The following is a 21,571-nucleotide window of genomic DNA, read 5'->3' as shown; positions in this document are numbered from 1 at the left end:
CCCAGAGCCCGACGCGGGGCTCGAACTCACGGACCGCGAGATCGTGACCTGGCTGAAGTCGGACGCTTAACCGACTGCGCCACCCAGGCGCCCCTGCTCATGGAATTTTCAAGGCTGATCTCTGTTTGTTTTTGATTTTAATAGATTCTTTGATGCCAACCCTGTCCATTCACACTCTGTTCCAAAGACACGTATGTTTACCCAGCTAGCATCAGACACGCTGCTATCATGGCCAGTGAGAAATTCTGATAATTCCTACAAATAAACTGTGTCCCTTTGTGTAGTCACTTAGACTTCCAAAGCATTGGTTTCCTCATCTACCAAAGAGAAGTGACAAGTTTTGCCATGCTTCTGATACGGAGTTGTTGTGGGAATCTAATGAGATAGTGCATGTGACCGTGCCCTGTAAGTGGTAGAGCACAGAGCAAACACATGCTGGAAGTGACTTGTGTTTCTGACAACATATTCGCATAGAAGAGGCCACATGTCCTTCGCGCCCTCACTCTCTGCCATGGGTCCATGATCCTCCTCCCCCCTTCCAGGGGCCGTTGAGCTGATGGGTCCCCACCACCTCAGCTTTAACTCACTTCTGAGATGAATTACCATTTTGTCACTTACTAGCTCTGTGACACTGGGCAAATGTCATAGAACCTTTCTGATTCCCAGTTTCCTCACCTGTAAATGTGCGTAACCATACCTTGCTGGGAGGATTGTTGCAGACTAAATGAATAATACATTCAAGGTGCTTAGCAAAGGGGCAGACACTTGGGATGTGCTGCTCAGCAACTCTTGCTGCTACTAAGTACCCCCATCTTCTTGAATGGTTACCTGTGGTTTGGCCCCCAGTGGAATCCCTGGCAGCCGGGCAGGTAGAATGGTACGCCACACTACCTCTGCATACTATCTCTGCAAGGCCTACTAGTCTCTGCCTTGCTTACAAAGATCAGATGTCTGGTTTGGCCAGGAAGTCAGGTGGTTGGAAAAGTACGAGGAGACAGGTGTCAGCGATGACACCCTTTCCCCTCATTCTTCTGTCAAGATTTGTTCTTTTCTCTCGAGGCACCTAGCTTACTCTCAGATAGCTGTCACTTAACTTGACAGAGACCTGAATAGCAGAAGGGCCCCATTCAAAACTGGGATGCTAGCTTTTCATGTTCCTTTCCACCTATCTCCCTCACCTATCCCGTCATTATCCTATCTGTCCTTCAACTTAATTTTAGTTTATAGGTGACCAAATTGCTGCTTATCTTAAGGAGCTAACTTTTGCTCTTTCAGGGTTGCATGTATTTACCAGGAAGTACGATCAAGGAGATCGCCACAAACCCAGAAGAAGCGGGGAAGTTTGTCTTTGAAGTCATTCCAGGTAGGCAACCAAAGTGGGGGCAGAGGTACATTATATTCCCATCTTACTTCTGGATCCTAGAAGTCAAGGCTGAGTCTGTCAACCAGCTAACCAACCAACCTAGTAAGAATGCATAGTTGTTCTGTATATAGTTAATGAACCTATACTAGTTCATTAGCCTGCAGGCAAACTAAGTGGGCACATACTTGGTACAACTCTGGAAGCCTTTCGTCAGTGCACGCTTGCAGCCAGGTGTTCCCTAGGCCCTGGGACACTGCTCGGAAAAGTACATCATTCCCGCTCACTGAAAGGAGCTCGGTTTTGAAGCTGAGTGGGACACTAAAATTAATAGTTAAAATATGGGGCCCCTGGGTGGCTCAGTCGGTAAGCGCCCGTTTGGCTCAGGTCATGATCTCATGGTCTGTGGGTTCGAGCCCTGCGTCGGTCTCTGTGATGTCAGCTCAGAACCTGGAGCCTGCTTCGGATTCTGTGTCTCCCTTTCTCTCTCCCCCTCCCCTGCTCGCGCTGTCTCTGTTTCTGTCTCAAAAATAAACATTAGGGAAAAAAAAGAATCAGAGATTTAAAAAAAAATAGTTAAAATATAAATTGAGTGATGTGAAACTGTCATTTTGGTAGGTCAAAAATGGTCTACAGTCAGTAGTCACATATGGTTCAACATGACCTAATAAGAAATGACAGCCCCAAATTACTGAGCACTTAATACATGTCAGGTGCTGAAATTCACCTGTTGTGCGTGTTAGCAGCGCACTAGAGGGTGCTTTTTCCCAGGCTAGAGTTACCTTCCTCAAATACATCTGGGGCAAGGGGAGGCTGTCTTTGTCTCAAGGGGAATCCGTGTTTGTGTGAGCCTAGCATGCAACTCTTCCTCTGAGGAGGAGGAGAGATGGATAGACCGTCAGATAAAAAAACAAAGGAGTGCAGTTTGGAAAGGAGACCACCTGGGAAGAGCTGAACTTAAAAAACCAACAACTTGTTTTTCTTTGTTTTCTATAGTAATAGCCAGTTTTAGGATTGATTTCTACATTGTAATTTCCTCTAGTTATCCCCCAAATACCAAACATTTACATGGCACTAACTCTGTATCGGTCACTATACCAAGTGTAGCAAATATATTTCTGCTTCCCCTGTCTCTTGCTCCTTTGCCGGCCCCAGCCCCACCGGGACCTCCAGAACTGCTGGTCTGGCTATGCAGCCAGGCTGACGCAGCAGGGGAGGCTACGAGTCCCCTGAGTGGGCTCGCCTTCCCTTAACTGCCTCCTTACCACTCACACAAGGCAGCCGTGTGCATAAGAAATGACAAGGAAGCCAACATAGCAATGAGTCGAGAGTGCCCGGTCTGTAGCCATGCCACCCAGCTCCAAATCCTGGCCCTGCCACTTTCTATTTGTGTAACTGTGATCAAGTTATTTAATTTCTTCCTGTCTCTGTTTCTTTATCTGTGAAATGGGGACAATGATGATGACAGTGAGGGCTGATGAAAAGTATATTTGGCACACTGAGTATAGTGACTAATAGATAGTGCCTTTGTTATTTGAGAGATAACTAAAGGAAATTATAATGTAGAAACCAATCCTAAAATTGGCTATTACTATAGAAAACAAAGAAAAACAATTTTTTTTTTTAAGTTCAGCTCTTCCTAGTTGGCCTCCTTCCCAATGGGCACTGTTTGCTTTTTTATTGCATTGTATTGTATTGTATTGTATTGTATTGTATTGTATTGTATTGTATGTATATATGTATGTATTTATTTACTTATTGTCAAGTTAGCTAACATACAGTGTATACAGTGTGCTCTTGGTTTTGGAAGTAGATTCCTGTAATTCATTGCTTACATACAACACCCAGTGCTCATCCCAACAAGTGGGCTCCTCAATGCCCATCACTCATTTCCCCACTCCACTGCCCCCCCACCCCATCAACCTTCAGTTTGTTCTTCACATTCAAGAGTCTCTTATGGTTTGCCTGCCTCACTGTTTGAAATTATTTTTTCCCCTTCCCTTCCCCCGTGGTCCCGTGTAAGTTTCTCAAGTTCTAAAACATATGAGTGAAAACATATGATATCTGTCTTCCTCTGATTGACTTAGTTCACTTAGCATAAGACCCTCCACTTCCATCCACATTGTTGCAAATGGCAGGATTTCATTCTTTCTCATTGCCAAGTAGTATTCCACTTTTCTTTTGCTTTAAAACAATTTTTTTTATTACATTTATTTATTTTTGAGAGACAGAGTGAGACAAAGTGAGAGTGGGGGAGGGGCAGAGAGAGAGGGAGACACAGAACCCAAAGCAGGCTCTAGGCTCTGAGCTGTCAGCACAGAGACCGACGCAGGGCTCGAACCCACAAACTGTGAGATCATGACCTGAGCTGAAGTCAGACGCCTAACTGACTGAGCCACCCAGGCACCCTTCTCTTTTGCTTTTTTTATCTGAAGGTCTTTCCATCTCTCTTCCTCCTCAAAGGAAGAGTTTATTTTTTTTCAGTCTCTCCTCTCTGAGAAACCCCCCTTCTTTTCCCACAAGTTTCTTCTAGTCCTAGGGCCCCTTTCCCAGAACAATGTGTGGGATGCAACTATCCATGGTAACATGTGTCCCAGAGCCTGAATTTTCTGTCAAGGTAGCCCTACCAAGAGCTCTGGCTGCAAATTCGTGGTGGGCTTTGCACCAAAAGCCCAAAACCTCAAAACCCTTGAAGATTGCTGTGCTAGGGTGGGAAGATCTAGCTTTTCATTATCAATTACACTTGCTGTGGTCTCCTGATGCACATGCATCTGCACGTACATACATCTCATCAGAACATACAATTCTAAGGCAATAATAAGGTAGGGAACCATTTTCCTGAAGGAGCCATGATTCTCAAGTCTTCACCCAACTTAAAGTGAGGCACCTTTTGTATTATGATGTAGAGAATGTTTAGTTCTTCTTTTTGTCCTGCTCTTATGCAGGATGATTTCAGGGGCCAGTGCTGGCACAGGAAATGGCCTTCCTACTCAGGGCCCTCTCTCTGTGATCACCAGTGTCAGCTGCACAAAGGCCATGGAGAAGACTTTCACTGTATTCATGCTATGTTTTTTTTATTTGGGGAAGGCAAAAATTTAGGACAAGCTTCCCTCTCCCTACTTAACCTCTAGCAGAATAAACCGTTCTCTTTCCACCCAAAGGAAGTCATCAGGGATAGAGAGAGTTATTCCTTCTTTTGCATTTAATTCTTATACTGCCTTGTGGGTTGTTACAACAAGTTTTTTGAGTACCTGCTATGAACCAGGCATTATTGTAGGAATTGGGAATCCAGAAGAGAAGAAAACAGCCTACATGCAGGTTACAGTCTGATGGGGAAGACTGACAACAAACCAAATAAATGAGTAAATGGAATAGTTTTTATGATGGAATAAGCACAATGGAAAAGATTAAAGGAAAGAAAGAGAAAAAAATTCTGATTGAGGTGGGGATGGTTGTGGTTCACTTATCATTTTGAACAGAGCAGGCACTCCAATGTGCCCAACATTAATTGTTTTGTAGGGCAACACGAGATTTTTGAATTCTCTTTGGTTTTGATCTCTTGAGCCTATCTAATACCATGGAGCTTCACCCTTTTTCACCCTTTGGGACCAGACTCCATCCTGTTATCAGGTCATCAGCTTTTTTGACCAGAAAGGTCAGTCCGTATAAGCCCTGGCCATTCAGGAGCATCCTGAGAGCTGGATGTATCTCAATGAAGTAGAGACAAAACTAATGACAAAACTAAAAGATCTCCCAGGAATCAAGGTAAACTGAAAAGGCATGTTTTTGATAACACAACAGAGTGGAGAATAGGTATTATGGTGGAGAAGAGTACCAGATAAATTTTGGCCAAGGTCAAATTGAAAGCAGTAAGGGCTAGTGGCAATTATTGGGAGAAAGACCAGGGGCCTTGCCTTGAGTTTGGTGGTAACTTACTGGGTCCCAATGGGCAGTTCTCTTTGCATCTCTGGACTTGAGCTCCATTAGCTGTAGAGTTGAAATGATACTAGAGCCCATTCTATTTCAAAGGGATATTGTGATTCTTACTGGATTCTTTACTTTTGCTCTGAACACTTTTTACTTCTCATTTTACTTCTGGAAACACCTAGCTCACAGGAATAGTCAGGGCCTCATGGACTGACTGTTCTGGTCAAAAGAGCTGATGACCCAATGATAAGATGGATTCAGAATCAGGTTGTCCCAAAGCATAAAAGGAGGTGGAGCTCAGTGATATTAAGGTAGGCTTTGTAAGGAAACCAAAGGGAATTTGAAAGTCTTTTGTTGCCCTGCAAGAATGTACAGGTTTGGGCACAACTGGGGTGCCAGGACAGGCTTTTTTTTTTGAGAGAGAGAGAAATGCCCTGACATTGTGAGAAGAATGGGTTGATGTTTACACAGACACTTTGAAATTTAACAGTATCCTGTCATTGAAAGAGGCTGCTGTTATGTTCTTATCCTTCCCAAGACCTATGTTAGAGGCTTTTCTGCCCCCTCACTTCTCCCTCTCTGTCCCAATTTTTCTTTTTGTCACTTTTCCTTTCTTTCTCTTGGTAGCCTCTCCTTGCTCCACCCCCTTGTCAATTCCACCACCCTTTTATGCATTTGGTAACAAGAACCCAGGAAACATTACATATGTCTGTGAATAATCATGGGTTTAAATTGAAAATTGTAAGGAAAGTCTTAATAAAATTCATTTGTCCATCAGCTATCTATGGATAACCTACCATGTGCAACGCCTTGTGTAGGCAGGAGAGTAGAAATTCTGGATAGGAAGCACTGATTTTGTGAGGAAGACACACATGTGCTCATTGTCTCTCCTTTCTGAGTTGCTGTTACCCTCCCCGTCCCAACAGCTGAGCTTATGAATAGCTTAGGAAAATGTCTGTGATGGTGTGAAGGACTAAAGTCCGTCTCATACAGGCTGAGCCTGTCTCCTCTAACACTGACATTGCCCCTTGAACTTCCTCTTCCTTTCTGGGAGGAAATCGCTTCTGTCATCCATAGGAGCAGATCTCAGCCCAAGGCATCCCAGTTGCAAACCACTGATGCTCAATAGTTTATCTATAGAATTAGAGTTTCAGGTGCATAGCTCTTCAGTTCCCTTGAGGATAAGTAGACAATGCTTTGTGTTGTTTGACTGGTTGTTTACTTGAACCAAGGAAGCAGCTGAAGTTTGGCTTCCCTTCACTTTCCTTGTCCTGGCCTCTTACCACTTGAAGACCTTCATTAGTGTTACTTCTTCCTCCAGCCTCATGGGACCAGAGTCGCACTGGACAGGACTCCTATGTCCTCATGGCCAGCTCTCAGGCGGAGATGGAGGAGTGGGTTAAATTCCTTAAGAGAGTCGCTGGCACACCCTCTGGAGGTAAGGACCCTGCAGGCTTGCCTGGGCAGGTGTCTGTGACATCTCAAAGATGGGGAGACCACCAGAGGACAACTCTGAGGCCACACTCATTGCCAAGCATCTAGCTTCCCACCCTCTGTGACCTCAGAGAGCCAACTCTAGATTAGCTGGATGGACTGCAGCCATTTGTACCTCATCGGCAAATGTGTGTGATGCCCTGAAGCAGCCTTTTCTCCTCTCTGGGCTGCAGTTGTCATTTGTAAAATGGGTGGGTTGGACCAGTTGACCCCAGTCCCCAGCAGCACCAACATTCCGCAGCACCATGATTTTGCCTGGTTTTGGCCTTATGGGGCCAGAGAGAATGGATGGCAAGAGCTATGCTGAAAGCTAAGAGGAGGTGATCAACACAGGACAGTTGAGTGGCTGGCCAGAGTAGGGGCGCTCAGACTGGGAGAGGTTCAGGAGATGCGTCCGGACTCTCAGGTTCTCGGTGAATTCAGGGTGAACACTTTTCTGGGTTCCATAACTCAGGTGTTTGAGTTTTCTGGGAAACCTGGTGTTGGGTCTGCACTAGAGGAAAAACCGCTATGAAAAAAAAATCTGCAATTAACAAACAAGTGAATCCACTGTGTGTTTTTTCCTGTTATAAAAATATGAAGAACTGATACGGGTGATCTCCACTGACCACTTTCCTTCAACTTTTTAGGAATGCACTTATTTGTGTCAGCTCCAGGATAACTGTATATAACTGTTTTTTGACTGTCCTGACTGTTATTCTGGAAATCATGGCAGTGGCAGGGGGGCGGGGGCTCTTATAGTTCAAATATTAAATATTTATTGGATTGCCCAATGGTTTCTTTAAAAAAAATTATGAGCACCGTAACAATTTTGTGGAAATCTGAAAAAATATGGGAAAACAGTCACCCCTACAGTCAGCAGAGGAATTTTTATGTTTTCCATCCAGTTGGTATTCATATATACATTTCTTTTTTTCCCTCAGAATGACAAGCATGGAATATATACAATTTAATACCTTTTATTTTATAGCTAAAGGGGTTTTCCCATGTTGTTAGATACTCTTAATTAACTCATTCCAGGGATTATTTGGTTACAAAAAATAGAAATTTCATCCAATGATGTTAGGCAACAAAGAAGGATTTACTGGGTAGGTACAGTAGCTACTCAAAGAAACCAAGGGAGAAGTGGTAAGAGGGCTCAAGAGATTAGGGCCCAAGAACTGAACCATCAGCCCAGAACTTACCCTGTCAGTTTCCCTGGGACCCATCAGCTTCGCATTCTGTTTTTCTCTGCCTGCCTGTTTTTGCGTCCTTAGCAGCGTTCTGGCACTTACTCCTGGCCCAATCCAGCTGTGCCAGCCCCAGCTTTCCTGTACCTCTCTCTCGAGCACAGCAGAGGCCGAGCTCAGCCTCCACCACCCCATTCCATACTCCTGAGAAGGAGGATCCATCTGGATAGCTGGGGGCAGGAGACCACTTTCAGACTCAGGAGCTGGGGCAGGGAGGTGGTCCTGTAGCTGGTGATCTGCCCTGCCGGGCCTGGGAGAGAAGTTACTGATAGGACACCCAAACTCAAGAGTGCTTGCCACAGCCATCGTGAGCAGCCGCATCGTATTACAAAAAGAATAGCCTCCTTTCAGGAACCATTTCCCGGTTCCTAAATATGGTGTTTAAAAAAAATTTTTTTTTTCAACGTTTATTTATTTTTGGGACAGAGAGAGACAGAGCATGAACGGGGGAGGGGCAGAGAGAGAGGGAGACACAGAATCGGAAACAGGCTCCAGGCTCCGAGCCATCAGCCCAGAGCCTGACGCGGGGCTCGAACTCACAGACCGCGAGATCGTGACCTGGCTGAAGTCGGACGCTTAACCGACTGCGCCACCCAGGCGCCCCTAAACATGGTGTTTTTTACTGTGCTAATCAGTCCAAGATGAGGTTTTCATTTATGAAAGCTCTCTTGTATACCATTCAGCCTGGATAATCTTAGCTGTGACCCTCCTTATTGCCTCAGATTGTAAGACTGTGAGCCCCATCGATGTTTCCTGCTTTCCTCAGTCCAGCACTTTAGGCAGCCTGCATTGACAAGGGTAGTGGACATTGCCTAATTATGCACTTATTCTGAGTCAAAATGCTGTCTCTGTACTATAGCAGCCTCTGTGCCTTATATGGTGCTGGGTTCAGCCTTACCACGATGAGCTGCTGTACTGAGTCCTAATCTACATGGGGATTTCTTCCTTACCCCACCTCAAAGGGCCACCACTTGAGAAGCAAGTCAAGCATAAATCCTGCAGTCAGGGGAAAGTCCAAGGGACGAGAAATAAGAGCACAGCATATTTACTTATTCAGAGAACAGGATTTGTCTCTGACGTGGCATTTCAGATGTTTCTGAAGCCTCTCATGGAATCTGAATGCTAGATCTCAGGATGAGACGGCATTTTAAGACTGAGGCCACGAGGCAAGCCAGACATTTGCTCTTCCTGTTTGTAAGTCAGGAAACTGGTGTCCTGAGAAAATAGATGATTAGTCCAAGGAGCCCAGTTGCCGAGGAGCGGGGCTGAGTCTCCTACCTCTGTAGGCAGCTCTTATCACAGGCTGGTCCCACTTGTAAAGTGCCTCTGATCTGTGGTCCACTAGGTCTGCAGGGCATGCCCCCTGAAATATTGGGAAGTCACTGAGACGTGTTGCTGCTACCTCTTTCCAGCCCTTCCTGAAGCTTTCTATGGCTTTCCCCACCCAGAACCTGCTCCCTTCTTACCATCTCCACTACCACCATCCTGGTTGACGTACCATTCTGTCTTGTCTGAATTACAGCAATGGTCCCCCAACTTCTTTTGCTCTTCCCCAAATACCTTAGGCATGTTCCTGCCTCAGGCACATTGCGGTTTGCTCTGTCTGGAATCCTCTTTCCCTAAGTAGCTGTGTGGTTTGGTACCTTGCTTTTTACAAGTCTTTGCTCAAACATTATTACCTCAGTGAACCTTCCCCCAATCATCCCATTTGACATCGAACCCCTTCCTTGCCCTACCCCCAGCCCTCACTATCTCTCTTTCCTGCTTAATTTTTCTCCTTAGTACTACCCTCTTATAACATGCTAAATATTTCACTCATTTGTTCATAGTTGGCCTCCCCTGGCTAGAAGGAAATCTTCAATCTACTTTGTAGGAATTTTTTTCTCTGTTTCATTCAGTGCGGTATCCCAGAATCTAAACAGTGCCTGGTACAGTAGATGTGAAGGAATGGCCTTCTCTTCCCATGCTGGTACTATGTTCTACTCCCATTGGCTCTCTTCTTTGCTAACTGACCATGTGGGAAATTATTTGGTCACTGGGCTGCTGCCTCTAGAATGATGTCCCTCTGAGTGTGGTAATGGTGAGCTTTGGTGAAACTCTTCATGGTTTGTAGACCCCTTAAAGAATCTGATAAAAGTTATGGAAACTCTCCCTGGAAAAATGTTCAGACAGAATAATTTTGTGTTCAACTGCATTCAACTGCAGATGCCTGTAGTCCATTTGTATGACCCGGATAATGAGTCCAAACTGTTCTAGAAGTCACTCTAGTAACAATTTTGCAGAGCTAAGACCCTTTTTGCCCCAGTCTCTTTCTGGCTCCCTTTCTCCCTTGACAAGAGAAATGGCCCACACAGTTCCCACGGCACATCCAACTTTTCCCCCTTGGCTCCTCCTGCCTCATAGCTGACTCTGAACATTCCTCTCACTTTGTCCCATTCTGTGACCAATTCTAGTGTATTTCTCCACACGTCCCAGAAATTCTTGGACACCAGCTGGATGTCCTACAATTTAACTAAACTCTGACGCTATCTACCTAGAGATAACATCAGATTCCACAGCTTCAGGGCTCAGTCCTGCAGGACGTGTCCCCTTCCACGCATTTCAGGTGCCAAATTCAAGTCCAGATGGTCACTTGCACTTCTGACCCAAGGCTGTAGATTGGAGGTTCCAATGATCCCCTCTTTGGGGTCAATTAATTTGCTAGAGGGGCTCACAGAATTGAGGAAACAAGTTCACTTATTAGGTCATCAGTTTATGATAAAAGGATATAACTCAGACCAGCCACATGGAAGAGATGTGCAGTGAAGGCTGTCTGCAGGAGTACCACTCTTCTCCAAATCTCCACATAACATCAACCCAGAAATTCTCCAAACCCCATCCTTTTGGGTTTTTATGGAGGCTTTATTGCATCTGTATGATTGATTAAATCATGGGCCATTAGTGATTGAACTCAATCTCCAGCACCTCACCCCTCCCTGGAGATCAGGGGGTGGGACTGAATGTTCTAACCTAGGAATCACTAAGTTGGTTCCACTAGTCAATTAGTCCCTTATCTTAGGTGCTTTTCAAAACTCACCTCATTAATATAATAAAAGATACCTTTATCTCTCTCATCACAGGAAATTCCAAGAGTTTTAGTTAGGAGGTCTGTGCCAGGAAATGGGTGAAAGACCAAAAATACATTTCTTATTATAAATCACAATGGAAAGCATCACCTTGGTGCACCTTGCTTTTCCAGCCTTTTCCTTCGTAGCCAGCCAGTTTCTCGGCCCCTCCCCCCCCCCCCCCCCCACTATTCTTTCCAAAAGACCTGACTGGAAAAGTTAGATTAATTTTTTCCCGTAAGTTCTGGATGTAATTCCAAGTTTTCCTGATTTAAGTAGAAGAAAGGGAGAGATGTGATCACATCTGGACTTCTAGTGACTTGTCCCCTGGCTCACAGCTGCCCCCTTTTCTATAAACCACCTCCTCCCTGAGTAGGAGGGTTCTGTCCTTCCAGGATCCCCACACTGAAACCAGGTGTTTGTCCCACTCCCAGGGAACAGGCAGGCCACATTGCAAATTGCTGTTTAGTGGGAACCTGCTTTGCTCTCTTGCTCTGGAGGCTGGCCTCTCCATCTTTTTCTCAGGCTACTGCTGGGTATATAAGCACTGCGCTGAATTGTGCCTAGCTATTCTCTGACCAACCCGGTTGTAAGACCTGGGGCAAGTCCCATGTTTTAAGCATCTTTGTGTGTTTGCCAACACTAAGCATAGAGTATATAAACATTGTGCTTTTACATGCTGTGGGTTCCTTTCCTTCTTCTCATTTCTTAAGTTGTCTGCATCCTTCAGAGCATGATTTCACAATCTACAGCAGGGTTTAGCCTGTGGGAGTGTGGTATCTCTGTGATTCATTGTTATTCCAGGTATTCTGATTCTTTTTCTTTTAGCTAGAGCTAAACTGGTCGTTACCAAGGATGATTTTTACTTATTTTTGGTAATCCCCCTCTCCCCAGATCCTAACACAAGACACAAGCCATTTATTTATTTATTTATTTATTCAACAAATATTTATTGAGTGTGTGTCTTGTGCCAAGCGCTGTGCTAGCCCTGGGGGTACAACAGTGAGAAAAAGACTAAGTCCCCTCTCTCGAGGAGCTCACAGTCTAATAGAAGACACAGAAATGAATCAACCCTCAAACCATAATGTTACAACTGTGAAAAGTACCATGAAGGAAGAACATATAATGCACAGTGGGGGGAAAATGTCTTTGTCAAGAAGTTCAGGGAAGCTTCCCTGAACTAGTGATGATTAAGCTTAAATCTGAAGGGTCAGTGGAGGCTAAGTAGACAGAGGAGGGGAAAGAGGAACAATATATTCCTCAGTCAGAGGAATCGCATATACCAAGGTCCTGTGACAGAAAGGAGAACAGACTCTAGAGTAAGAGGAAGGTGAAAACAGTGAATATAGCTTGCTAACGATGTTGGTCTTCATCCTAAGGTGGCTTAGATGAGGGTGGTGGTGGTGAAGATGGAGAGAAGTGAGCAGGTTTGCACAGTGTTTCAGAGGTGACATTGCCATGACATGGGAGTGAATTTGACATGGAAGGTGAATGTGGTGTCAGTCAAGTCCTTTGTTCCCAGCCTATGATTGAATGGAGGGATGAACATTTGGCTGGTGGCATCCTGGCATTACTCCTCCTGGCAACCCTTCCCTGCCCCTGCCTGTCCCTTCATGATGCTAAGAGTCCATTTCAAGTCTCCTGGGTATGTCTGGCAGGGTTGCTGCACTGTTTGCTAAAATCTCCTCAACGGGAGGGGGGCAATCATCTCAGTTTGCCCAACAACCCACCTCCAAGATCATTCTTTCTGAAGGCTTGACTGAGCACATGCAACTCTGAAAGCACATGCACTCAGAGAAGAGTGGGCTGGCTTCATCAACACTAAGTGAAATCCTGTGTTCCTGCCAGACACTTTGATATATGGAGCAATGCTGGTAAGGGCTTGTGTGGGGGATTTTTTTTTTTTTTAACCCACCTACACGGTATCCCTTGAATGGCAGTTGACAATTAGCTGCTAAGTAAAAGGAGGCACTTATTTTTATTGCGGGCCCTGACAGCTTTATGTTCACTCTTTAAAAGCCAAGACTCATGTGTGTAAAGGTGAGTGGGGAGGGGAAGTGGTGTGGGAAGGAGGAAGGGAGGGCCAGGGGCAGGTGCCGACAGATCCCATGATTTCCTGGAGTCAGAACCTGAGCAGTATTTACAAGCATGTGGTGATCTGGAAGCGAGAGAAGATGGTTCTTCCAGGTTGGAGAGGAGGGAAGGCGTGAGGCTGGCTCTGCAGAGACTGTGATTCCTTGGCCCCCACCATGCCTCATATTCTTAGGATGCCGCGGTGGGACTCGGGCTGTGGCTTTTCTGCCCTGGCCCTGATCTTTTGCTGGAATTTCAGGAAGAAAACACCCAAGCACCGAAAGAAAGGTATTTCGTCCCTATTTTGTGATTCAATTTTTCCACCAAAAGAAACTTGCCCAGCTCCCCTTCCCTCTCCTGCAGAGATGGGGATGGTCCTGGAACTGAGCCCCTGGGAGGCAGGTATCAGTTCTGGGCCAGTGGGAAAGGGGGGCAGGGGTGGGGCGGGCCCTTCTGGGCACCTGGGCTGGACCAGAGGCAGGGTAGGGGGAGGAGCTCTTGTCCTGAAACTAGGAGCATCTGTGTGATCAGAAAGGGAGGATGAGGTTAGAAAGGAGGTGACAGCTAATCCTTCCACTTTCGCTTCCCTAAAGCAGTTCAGTGTCCTGGGGCTGCCTAGCAAATCTGAGGAGGGGGCTTAGAAGTAAAGGGTGGAGGATGCCCATGAGCAGAGATTAGGCAGCCCCCTATGCCTTTCTTCTTCCCCTTGAGACATAGTGATGTCTGAAGTTTCACCTAGACAGTTGTATTCCACTGGCTTTAAACAAGAGAAATTAAAGTGTTGAATTTAGAATCACAAGGCAAATATGACAGTGGACAAATTCCTAATCTAAGTCTCAATTTATCAGTCTGCAAAATGGAACAATAGTATCTATTTTGTAGGGCTCTTCTGAGGACTAAACAAGAGCACACATGAAAACTTTTAGGGCACATAAAATTAGTGTAATTAATCAAATGTATTAATAATTATTACATTATATTTTATAATTAATCAATTAAGATTTGTACCTATGAAGATGGCAATGCCCGTATTAATAGTGACTGGTCCAGAGTGAGGAGCTGTTCTGAGTAAATGACTTGCTGGCCAAGGGCAGGAAGAGCAGGGGCACCAGTTCCCTGAAGGAGTGGGTGCAGCCTGGGAGGCATGGCGCCGATGATGGGGGAGCCTGGGGTGGAGAATGGTCTCCAAAGGCCTCCCACACCACTGTCTGCTGTCTTCCTCCTTCCCTAGTTCCCTTGGGGTCTAAGCCTTTTCATGTCCACCCAGGATCAGAAGGGGTGATCAGGGCTGAGAAGTCAGAGGTACGTGCAACTCAGGATTGGGTCTTTGGAGTTCCAGGGAGGTACTTCAAACTCCTCATATGTGATCTGAGATGGAGATTGACAAAGCCTGATTGAGACAAACTAAAGAAAATCAGGATGCTCTTTCTCTCCTGTTGGTCCTGATGTCTCTGCAGCCCATAGTGCCCATTTCTTGTTGGAGGGAATAGCTCTGACTAATTTCCAGGCTGGAGGTATGCAGTTTGGTGTCTTCATTGTATGGGTAACATGAAAGCAGTGGGTGTGCTAAGGAGCACGTGAGGATGGGGGAAGGAAGTTCCGGGACACTCCAACGTTTAGAGGTCAGGGAGAAAAGGAAGAATCATCTGAGGAGACTGAGGAAGCATGGCCCATGAGACAAATTGAGAACCAAGTGGGAGTGCCAAAAGCCATGTGAAAAGTGTCTCAAGAAGGGGTGATTTTCTGTGTCACATGGTGCTGACAGAGCAGTTCTGAGGAAGACTGAGAATTTGAGTCCTAGATTTTAAAAACATAAAGGCCATTGATCTCCTTGACCAGAGCAAGTTTGGAGAAGTGCTGATCAGAGTACTTTCAGGAGAGAAGGGGCGGACGACAAGAGGAATAGCAGACAGCCGATGACAGCTCTTCGAGGACTGGCCCATCATGTGCCAGGCTCTGTGCCAGGACATAAAAATAGATGGTGAACCAGACAGGCTGTCTGCCTTTGAGGAGCTCATAGTCCAGTGGAAGAGAGACATGTTTAAAACTAAGCTACATGAGAAGTAGCTCTGTGGGCACAGAAGAGAGAGGGATCGTTTCCCTCTGAGGAGAAGACACTTGGAAATTCTGCTGCAGGAAGATCAGGTTTCAAGGTGAAGAGAAGGAAGGGTATTAGCTCCAGAGTTTGCAAAAGCAAAGACCTTTCTTCATTCCTTCTATAATAATCTCCAGCTACCCAAGAGGCAGGTACTCAGTCTGTATTTGCCGAATGATTTTGTGAATTCCAGTGGAAGGAATTTGCAAGAAACAGACTTGCAAAAGCAACCATCACAATAATTTTGAGAGTAGCAGCGAGGACAGAGAAGAGATGGTTTAATTTAGAAAGTGCCGATCTGGGGCACCTGGGTGTCTCAGTCTTTTGAGACTTTGGCTCGGGTCATGATCTCACAGTTCGTGAGTTCGAGCCCTGCAAAGGGCTCACTGCTGTCAGTCCAGAGCCCGTTTTGGATCCTCTGTCCCCCTCTCTCTTTACCCCTCCCCTGCTCATGCTCTCTTTCTCAAAAATAAATAAAACATAAAAAAAGAAAAGAAAGTGCTGATCTGTTTGGAGGGAAAAAGAAGATATTGCAGATAATCCCGACACTCACACTTTTGCTGATGGGGTTTGTCAAGTACAGGTACCTTGTGTTAATGGTTTTGTATTATCCATGACTAGGAAAGTGCCTGATGCTTGAGTGCTTGACTGACTGAATGCTATTGCCTGGGAAGAAGGCTCCAGGAGAAGCAGTAATTTGGGAGTGTTGGGGGTGGGACAAGAGTGAGACTGGAGAAGACACTGGGAGAACTGCCATTAGATGTTGAATGAGGAAGGATAGATAAATAGATAGATGATAGATAGATAGATAGATAGATAGATAGATAGAAGATAGGTAGGTCTGGCCCAGACATGTGGATTTACAAGTTACCAATTTGTAGGTGATATCCAAATGTATGGAATCATATGAACTTCCTCAAAAAGAATGTCTAGAGGGAGGGGACAGCTAAGCTGGAATGTTGGGAAGTGACACAGGAAAGGAGCAGGTGGAGGAAGGAACACAGGAAAGGAGATTGCAGAGGAACCAGGAGGCAAATGGGAATAGAATGAGAACGATGATTTTGTCATCATGTCAGGAGAAAGGAGAATCATGAGGAGAAAGGAGAATCAATACCATCATGAGTCTTCAGGGAAGACCAGTTGGGTGTTAAATGAGCATAGGCCATGTCTGGCGATTAGAAAGGCGCTGGAAATTTTATCGAGTGGATTGGGTGGAAAGATGCAAACTGGTGAAACTAGACTGGATGGGTTGAGAGGTGGAGAGTTTGATAAGCAAAGAAGTAGAGCCTGTGAGCATGGAAGTAGACATGTTCTTATGAGTGTACTGATGAAGAGAAGGAAGGCAAATAGTGGTTGTTTGAGAGCTAGGGTAGGAGGTTATTGTTTGATAAATTGGCAGACTTAGACTCACCTGGGCTCTTTCAACTAAAAAGAGAAATATTTAAGATACAAAAGAGAGGGAGTGAAGTCCTAGAAGAGCTGCAAAGGGATGGAACCCACAGGTCAAAAAAGCATCATTTTAGATGAAAGCACGGGGTCCTTTTCTTCCTTTGAGAGAAGACAGACAGAGGAGGAGGGACAGGAAGGGCAGGGATTGGGGATAAGAGAGTTCATTGATGATTTCCTCCACTTGAGGTGAGAAGGAAAAGAGGAGACCAGGTCACCTGCTGAGACACAGAGGGAAAAGGAGTGGGTGGTGAGAGCAAGAGGAGTGGGGGGAGATTTGGAACCAAGGTCTCTGATTGGGAATAAAAGCCTCCGTGATATGGAATGCTGTGTTCCCTTGGGACTCTTGGTGACCTGGTGAAGGTATGGAGGGGGTACTAGGAGTCCACAGAGCAGAGATGATGGAGGAGAAAGGGGGGATTGGGAAGTGGGTTTACTGGTGAGAGTGGTATTACAATGACTGACTGTGGGGCCTGGGAGGGATGAAGGAGGAGCACAGGACAAGGCTGAGAGGCTGGGATGGGGAGAAAAGTTACAGGACTTGCTACCGAGAGGATTCCAGGTCACCTGCAAAACGGAGCATTTGCCTTGGGACCTCAGGAATGGGGTTCCCATCTGACTGCTCTGACATCTCCATGCAAATCCCCACATTGTATTGGAATATCTCTCCCTGTCAGGGTACAAGGGGCCCCTTGAGCCTAAGTCTTCAACTGCTCAGAAACACATCTGCCTCCCCCCTTGAGATGCTCCTCAAGGGAATTTTACAAATGCCATGTGGCCTATGTTTTAAGTCAGATTGTTTCAAACTTTTCCTTCCAAGGATCTATCCAGCTCCTTTCACAGACATATAGGAACCAAATTCTACATTGTTACTGCCATTGTCTAATTGTTTCTCATTATTTTGCATGTGGTCATTTCATTTTCATAGCTCGAGTGTAACTTAATTGAAAGCAAGAACCATATCCTATGTTCTCTTGTCTGTATTACCTATTCCACATGAGCTGCTGCTGGCACTCAAGAAATGTTAGTGTCAAGCTAAATTCTTCCACTGAGGAGGTCTCTACCAGAGCTTACTCTGAAGAAATGCCAAACTTATCATTAATCATGGAAAGCACTTGCTTAAAGATGAAATAATTCTTTAAGTAATTCAGCAAAATGTGCTACCTACCTTGTGCCAGGCCCTGTGCTGAACACTGGGGTTGAATAGAGAGCACCCCCATATTTCCAGCTCTGGGGAGCCTAGTCTTGCAGAGGGTGTGGGTACATATAGATAATCACAGTATGGTGTCGAAAGGGATTGGGGTATTTGAGAAAGAATACAGGTGCACAAAGTAGGGACAGAATCTCTCAGGCTGGGGTCAAGGAGAGCTTGGCAGACATGATGGTATTTGAGCCAGGCCAAGGAAGACAAATGGAATTCCAGCAGACAAGGAAGGAGACATGCACAGACTAGGCAATGAGAAGACCGTCCAAGGGTTTTGGGAACATCAGGGTGAGGTGCCTGTGGGGGCACGACAGGAAGTCAGGCTGGAAAGGTAGGCAGGGGCTAGACCAAATGCGAAACTAAGGAATGCCAGCCCCAACTTTCAAACTGCAGCCACAGAAATATTTAATCAAACAGTGTCACTGAAACGCAATAAGTAAAACAGACAACAGCCCAGCAGATGTGGTTGGGAGTAGGAAATACAGGGACCACTCCCATGCTCAGCTCCTCCCAGATCCACTGCTCTCACCTCCCAGCATCTGAGGGTCTGCAGAAGAAGCCCCTAGGACTTTGAGGAGTAATTTAGAAAATGCTACTGTGGCAATTGGGGAAGAAGTGGGTGACAAAAACAGGGTTGGGGGTGGGGAGCGTGCTTAGGGAAATTGGAGATGGTTTAGAAAGGTAGGCAGCAGGAGGGCTTTGAACATGTCAGAAGAGAACACCACAGCTGTCATAGGTGAGAGAATAGTCCAGCCTGGCTTAGGGCAATGGGTGGGAGTGCAGAGGACACGGTAGATTCACAAGCTCAGTATAGCTCTGTACAGGTGAAATCCACGTTAGAGACTGGATACAGGGGACCAACCAGAAAGCGAACCATGGGGAACACCAAAGGACTCTGGGAAGCAGTGTCCTGGGAATTGAAGTGGTCAGTGTAACCAGGTCCTAATTATGACAGAGGGAAAATCAGGCAGGACAGAGCTGAAGCCATGACCTGTCTTCTGAGCCTCCAGGAACCAAAGGGAATAGGGGCCTGGTGGGAGAATGGGTAGCCAACGATTGTCCTGATTTAAAAACTAACCTTGTTATACCGCTGGGGTGGGGAAATTATAGAGCCAGTACTGACAGGGCTGGGGTGGAGCTGGTCCACACATGCTTTGCTGGAGGCAGTATAATTTGGAAAAATATTTTTGGACAACAATTTGCATACCACTGAGTCATAAAAATGTTCAAAACACTTGACCTAGTAATTCAACTTGTGAGAATTTGCCCTAAGGAAATAGTTCAAAAGAATGAAAACCCTGTAATCACCTATCCAAATGTTAATTAATTAATTAAGCAATTAATTATAAATTATACATTGTGTTGAATACATTCCAGGAACTCTGTTTGGTGGATAAGTATGTTCACTGTAGCTGTTTTGAAAATAGTAAAACATAATAAACAATCTATATTATTAAGAATGCCGCAATGGTTTAATAGGGTATGAGACATCCGTGTGATAGACTTATTTTTTAATGCTGTATGATGCAAGCAGAATTCAAAACTGCCTGCTTGCTGCCATAGTTAAGAGTACATTCTCTTGAGTTTACTGCCTGGGCTTGAATTCTGACTACCATGCCCTGGCACCTGACCTTGGCAAGTTCACCAGTGCCTCTAAGGCTCAGTGTCTTTAATGGCAAGGTGAGTATAACAATTCTACTACCTCGTGGGGTTGCTGTTAAGATGAAATGAGAACAGGTGTGCAAAGTGCTTAGCACAATTTCTAGCAGACAACAGGTATTCAGTAAAAGCGAGTTGTTATTTTAAATATGTAAAACTGTGGGTCAAGAGAAAAAGACTTCCAGAGACTCTCCCAAATTTGTAGCTCCAGGAAATATTATGGATGGCTTGTCTCCTATATTTTGTTTAGTATCATTGCACTAAAACTTTTGAGGTTATACACAACACTGGCAAATCTAGAAATAGGCAAAGAAAGCACTTTGACCTACCATTTCATCCAATGGAAGTCAGAATGATGGGAACATCCTGTTTTTCTCTTTCTAGCTGTGTTTGGCCAGCGTTTGGATGAGACCGTGGCTTATGAGCAGAAATTTGGCCCCCACCTGGTGCCCATCCTGGTGGAGAAGTGTGCGGAGTTCATCCTCCAGCATGGCCTGAATGAAGAGGGCATCTTCCGACTGCCTGGGCAGGACAACCTGGTGAAGCAGCTCAGAGACGCTTTTGATGCCGGGGAGCGGCCCTCCTTTGACAGGTACCCTGTCCTCACCATGTCCTCCCCCTGCCATATGTGGGTAGGAGGACCTCTCTCTACCGGCTGAGCTACCAGACTCACACAGAAGTTTCCAAGGCCCTGGCTTGCAACAAAGAGAGCTTTTTATTTTGCTGGCGACTTATGTGAGGAATGAAGTGAACTAGAAGTAGGGCCTTGCTGAGCAGTCAAGAGATGTTTAGGATGTAGGGGAGGCCGGGAGGATGACGGGACCTAGCTTAAGGCCTACACCACTGGGCAGGTGAGGAACGTTGAAGAGTGAGCAGACTATACAAATAGACTCACTGTGGTAGAGAATGTAGCATACCTATACCAGAAGGCTCCGATGCTCTCAGCTTTCCAGAAATGGCCAGAAGCAACACTTCTTGTTAGGTTGGGAGACCATAATAATGTGCAGCTCTGAACTTAGTTCTGAGCCTTTGTGGAGAGAGTGCATACTGATATCATGGCAGCCTGGCGTCTTCTCAGGTCTCCCCCGTGGAGGTTGCCCAGGTTTGGTTGGGGCATATCAGTTGTGGTGACATTTCTTCTCACCATCGCCTACCTGCCCCACTGCCTCCAGCTACCCACCTGAGGTTTTCGGCTCTGCCACAGTCAGTTAGTACAGCACCCACGTCGACATTGTACGCGCTCTCTGCCTATTGTGCAATATTTGCCTTGGTTGCCTGTGTGCGCTTGTCCCGCTGGCAAGAAAGAGCCATTGTTCTTTCCAAATCAGCAGCCCATAAATCAAGATTTGGTAAGGCAGGCCCAAACTCTATCCAGTTTCCAAAGGTTGAAATTCCCCAAGGGGTTATTTAGGACGGAGGAATAGGGGTGATCCTGGGAAAATCATGAACAGCTAAGTGCCATTAGTTCCCTCTCCCCACATCCACCCCAGTCACCAGCAATGCCCATTCTCCCTGTGAAGCATCTCTGATACCATCTGTTGGCTCCAATCTCACCGCCACTGTCTGAGTTTGGACCACCGCATGTCTGTCTTTGCTGCCTTCGGCACGCAGTAGGTTAACTCACCAAGGGTGCTTTATTTTTACAGGAAAGCCAACGGGTGGAGTTGTTACTGGAATTACAGCAGGTTACGGGCATCAAATTTACAGACCTCTCAGCAGCACTATAAATTGCATTTCATTGTCAGGCACCTGATCAATTAAGCTCACCACCTTTTTATATTCAGTTTCCTTCTTATGTTTTTAATTAGCTTTGAGTTGATCAAAAGATACAGGTGGGTTGTTGCTAAAGCCATGTGAAGAGTCAGCCAGGAGGAATAGAGGTGATTGCAAGGGTTTGTCAGATACTTGCCCTAGGCTTGATTTTATGTTCCTATAAAGTCAGCCTGGGTGGTGGAGTCACAGTCTTGGATACCTATGAAA

General features: G+C 45.7%; 1 protein-coding gene across 3 annotated transcripts in view; it reads left to right on the top strand.

Moving 5' to 3' along the window:
• ARHGAP25 (Rho GTPase activating protein 25) overlaps positions 1-21,571 on the top strand; it is a 91,223-nt gene that overhangs the window by 50,727 nt on the left and 18,925 nt on the right. The window contains exons 3-5 of one of the 3 annotated variants that reach the window (XM_040458673.1): positions 1,276-1,363; positions 6,609-6,725; positions 19,976-20,183. In XM_040458673.1, the coding sequence (XP_040314607.1) occupies positions 1,276-1,363; positions 6,609-6,725; positions 19,976-20,183 (413 nt within the window). Of the gene's footprint in view, positions 1-1,275; positions 1,364-6,608; positions 6,726-13,234; positions 13,476-19,975; positions 20,184-21,571 lie in introns of those variants that run through there. The other 2 variants (XM_040458674.1, XM_040458675.1) reach the window with 2 other exon arrangements.

The sequence above is a fragment of the Herpailurus yagouaroundi genome, unplaced genomic scaffold (assembly GCF_014898765.1).
Source record: "Herpailurus yagouaroundi ecotype Mexico unplaced genomic scaffold, PumYag 221, whole genome shotgun sequence".
Taxonomy (NCBI): domain Eukaryota; kingdom Metazoa; phylum Chordata; class Mammalia; order Carnivora; family Felidae; genus Herpailurus; species Herpailurus yagouaroundi.
The sequence above is the reverse complement of the archived record's forward strand: the minus strand, read 5'-3'. Positions and strand labels throughout refer to the sequence as shown.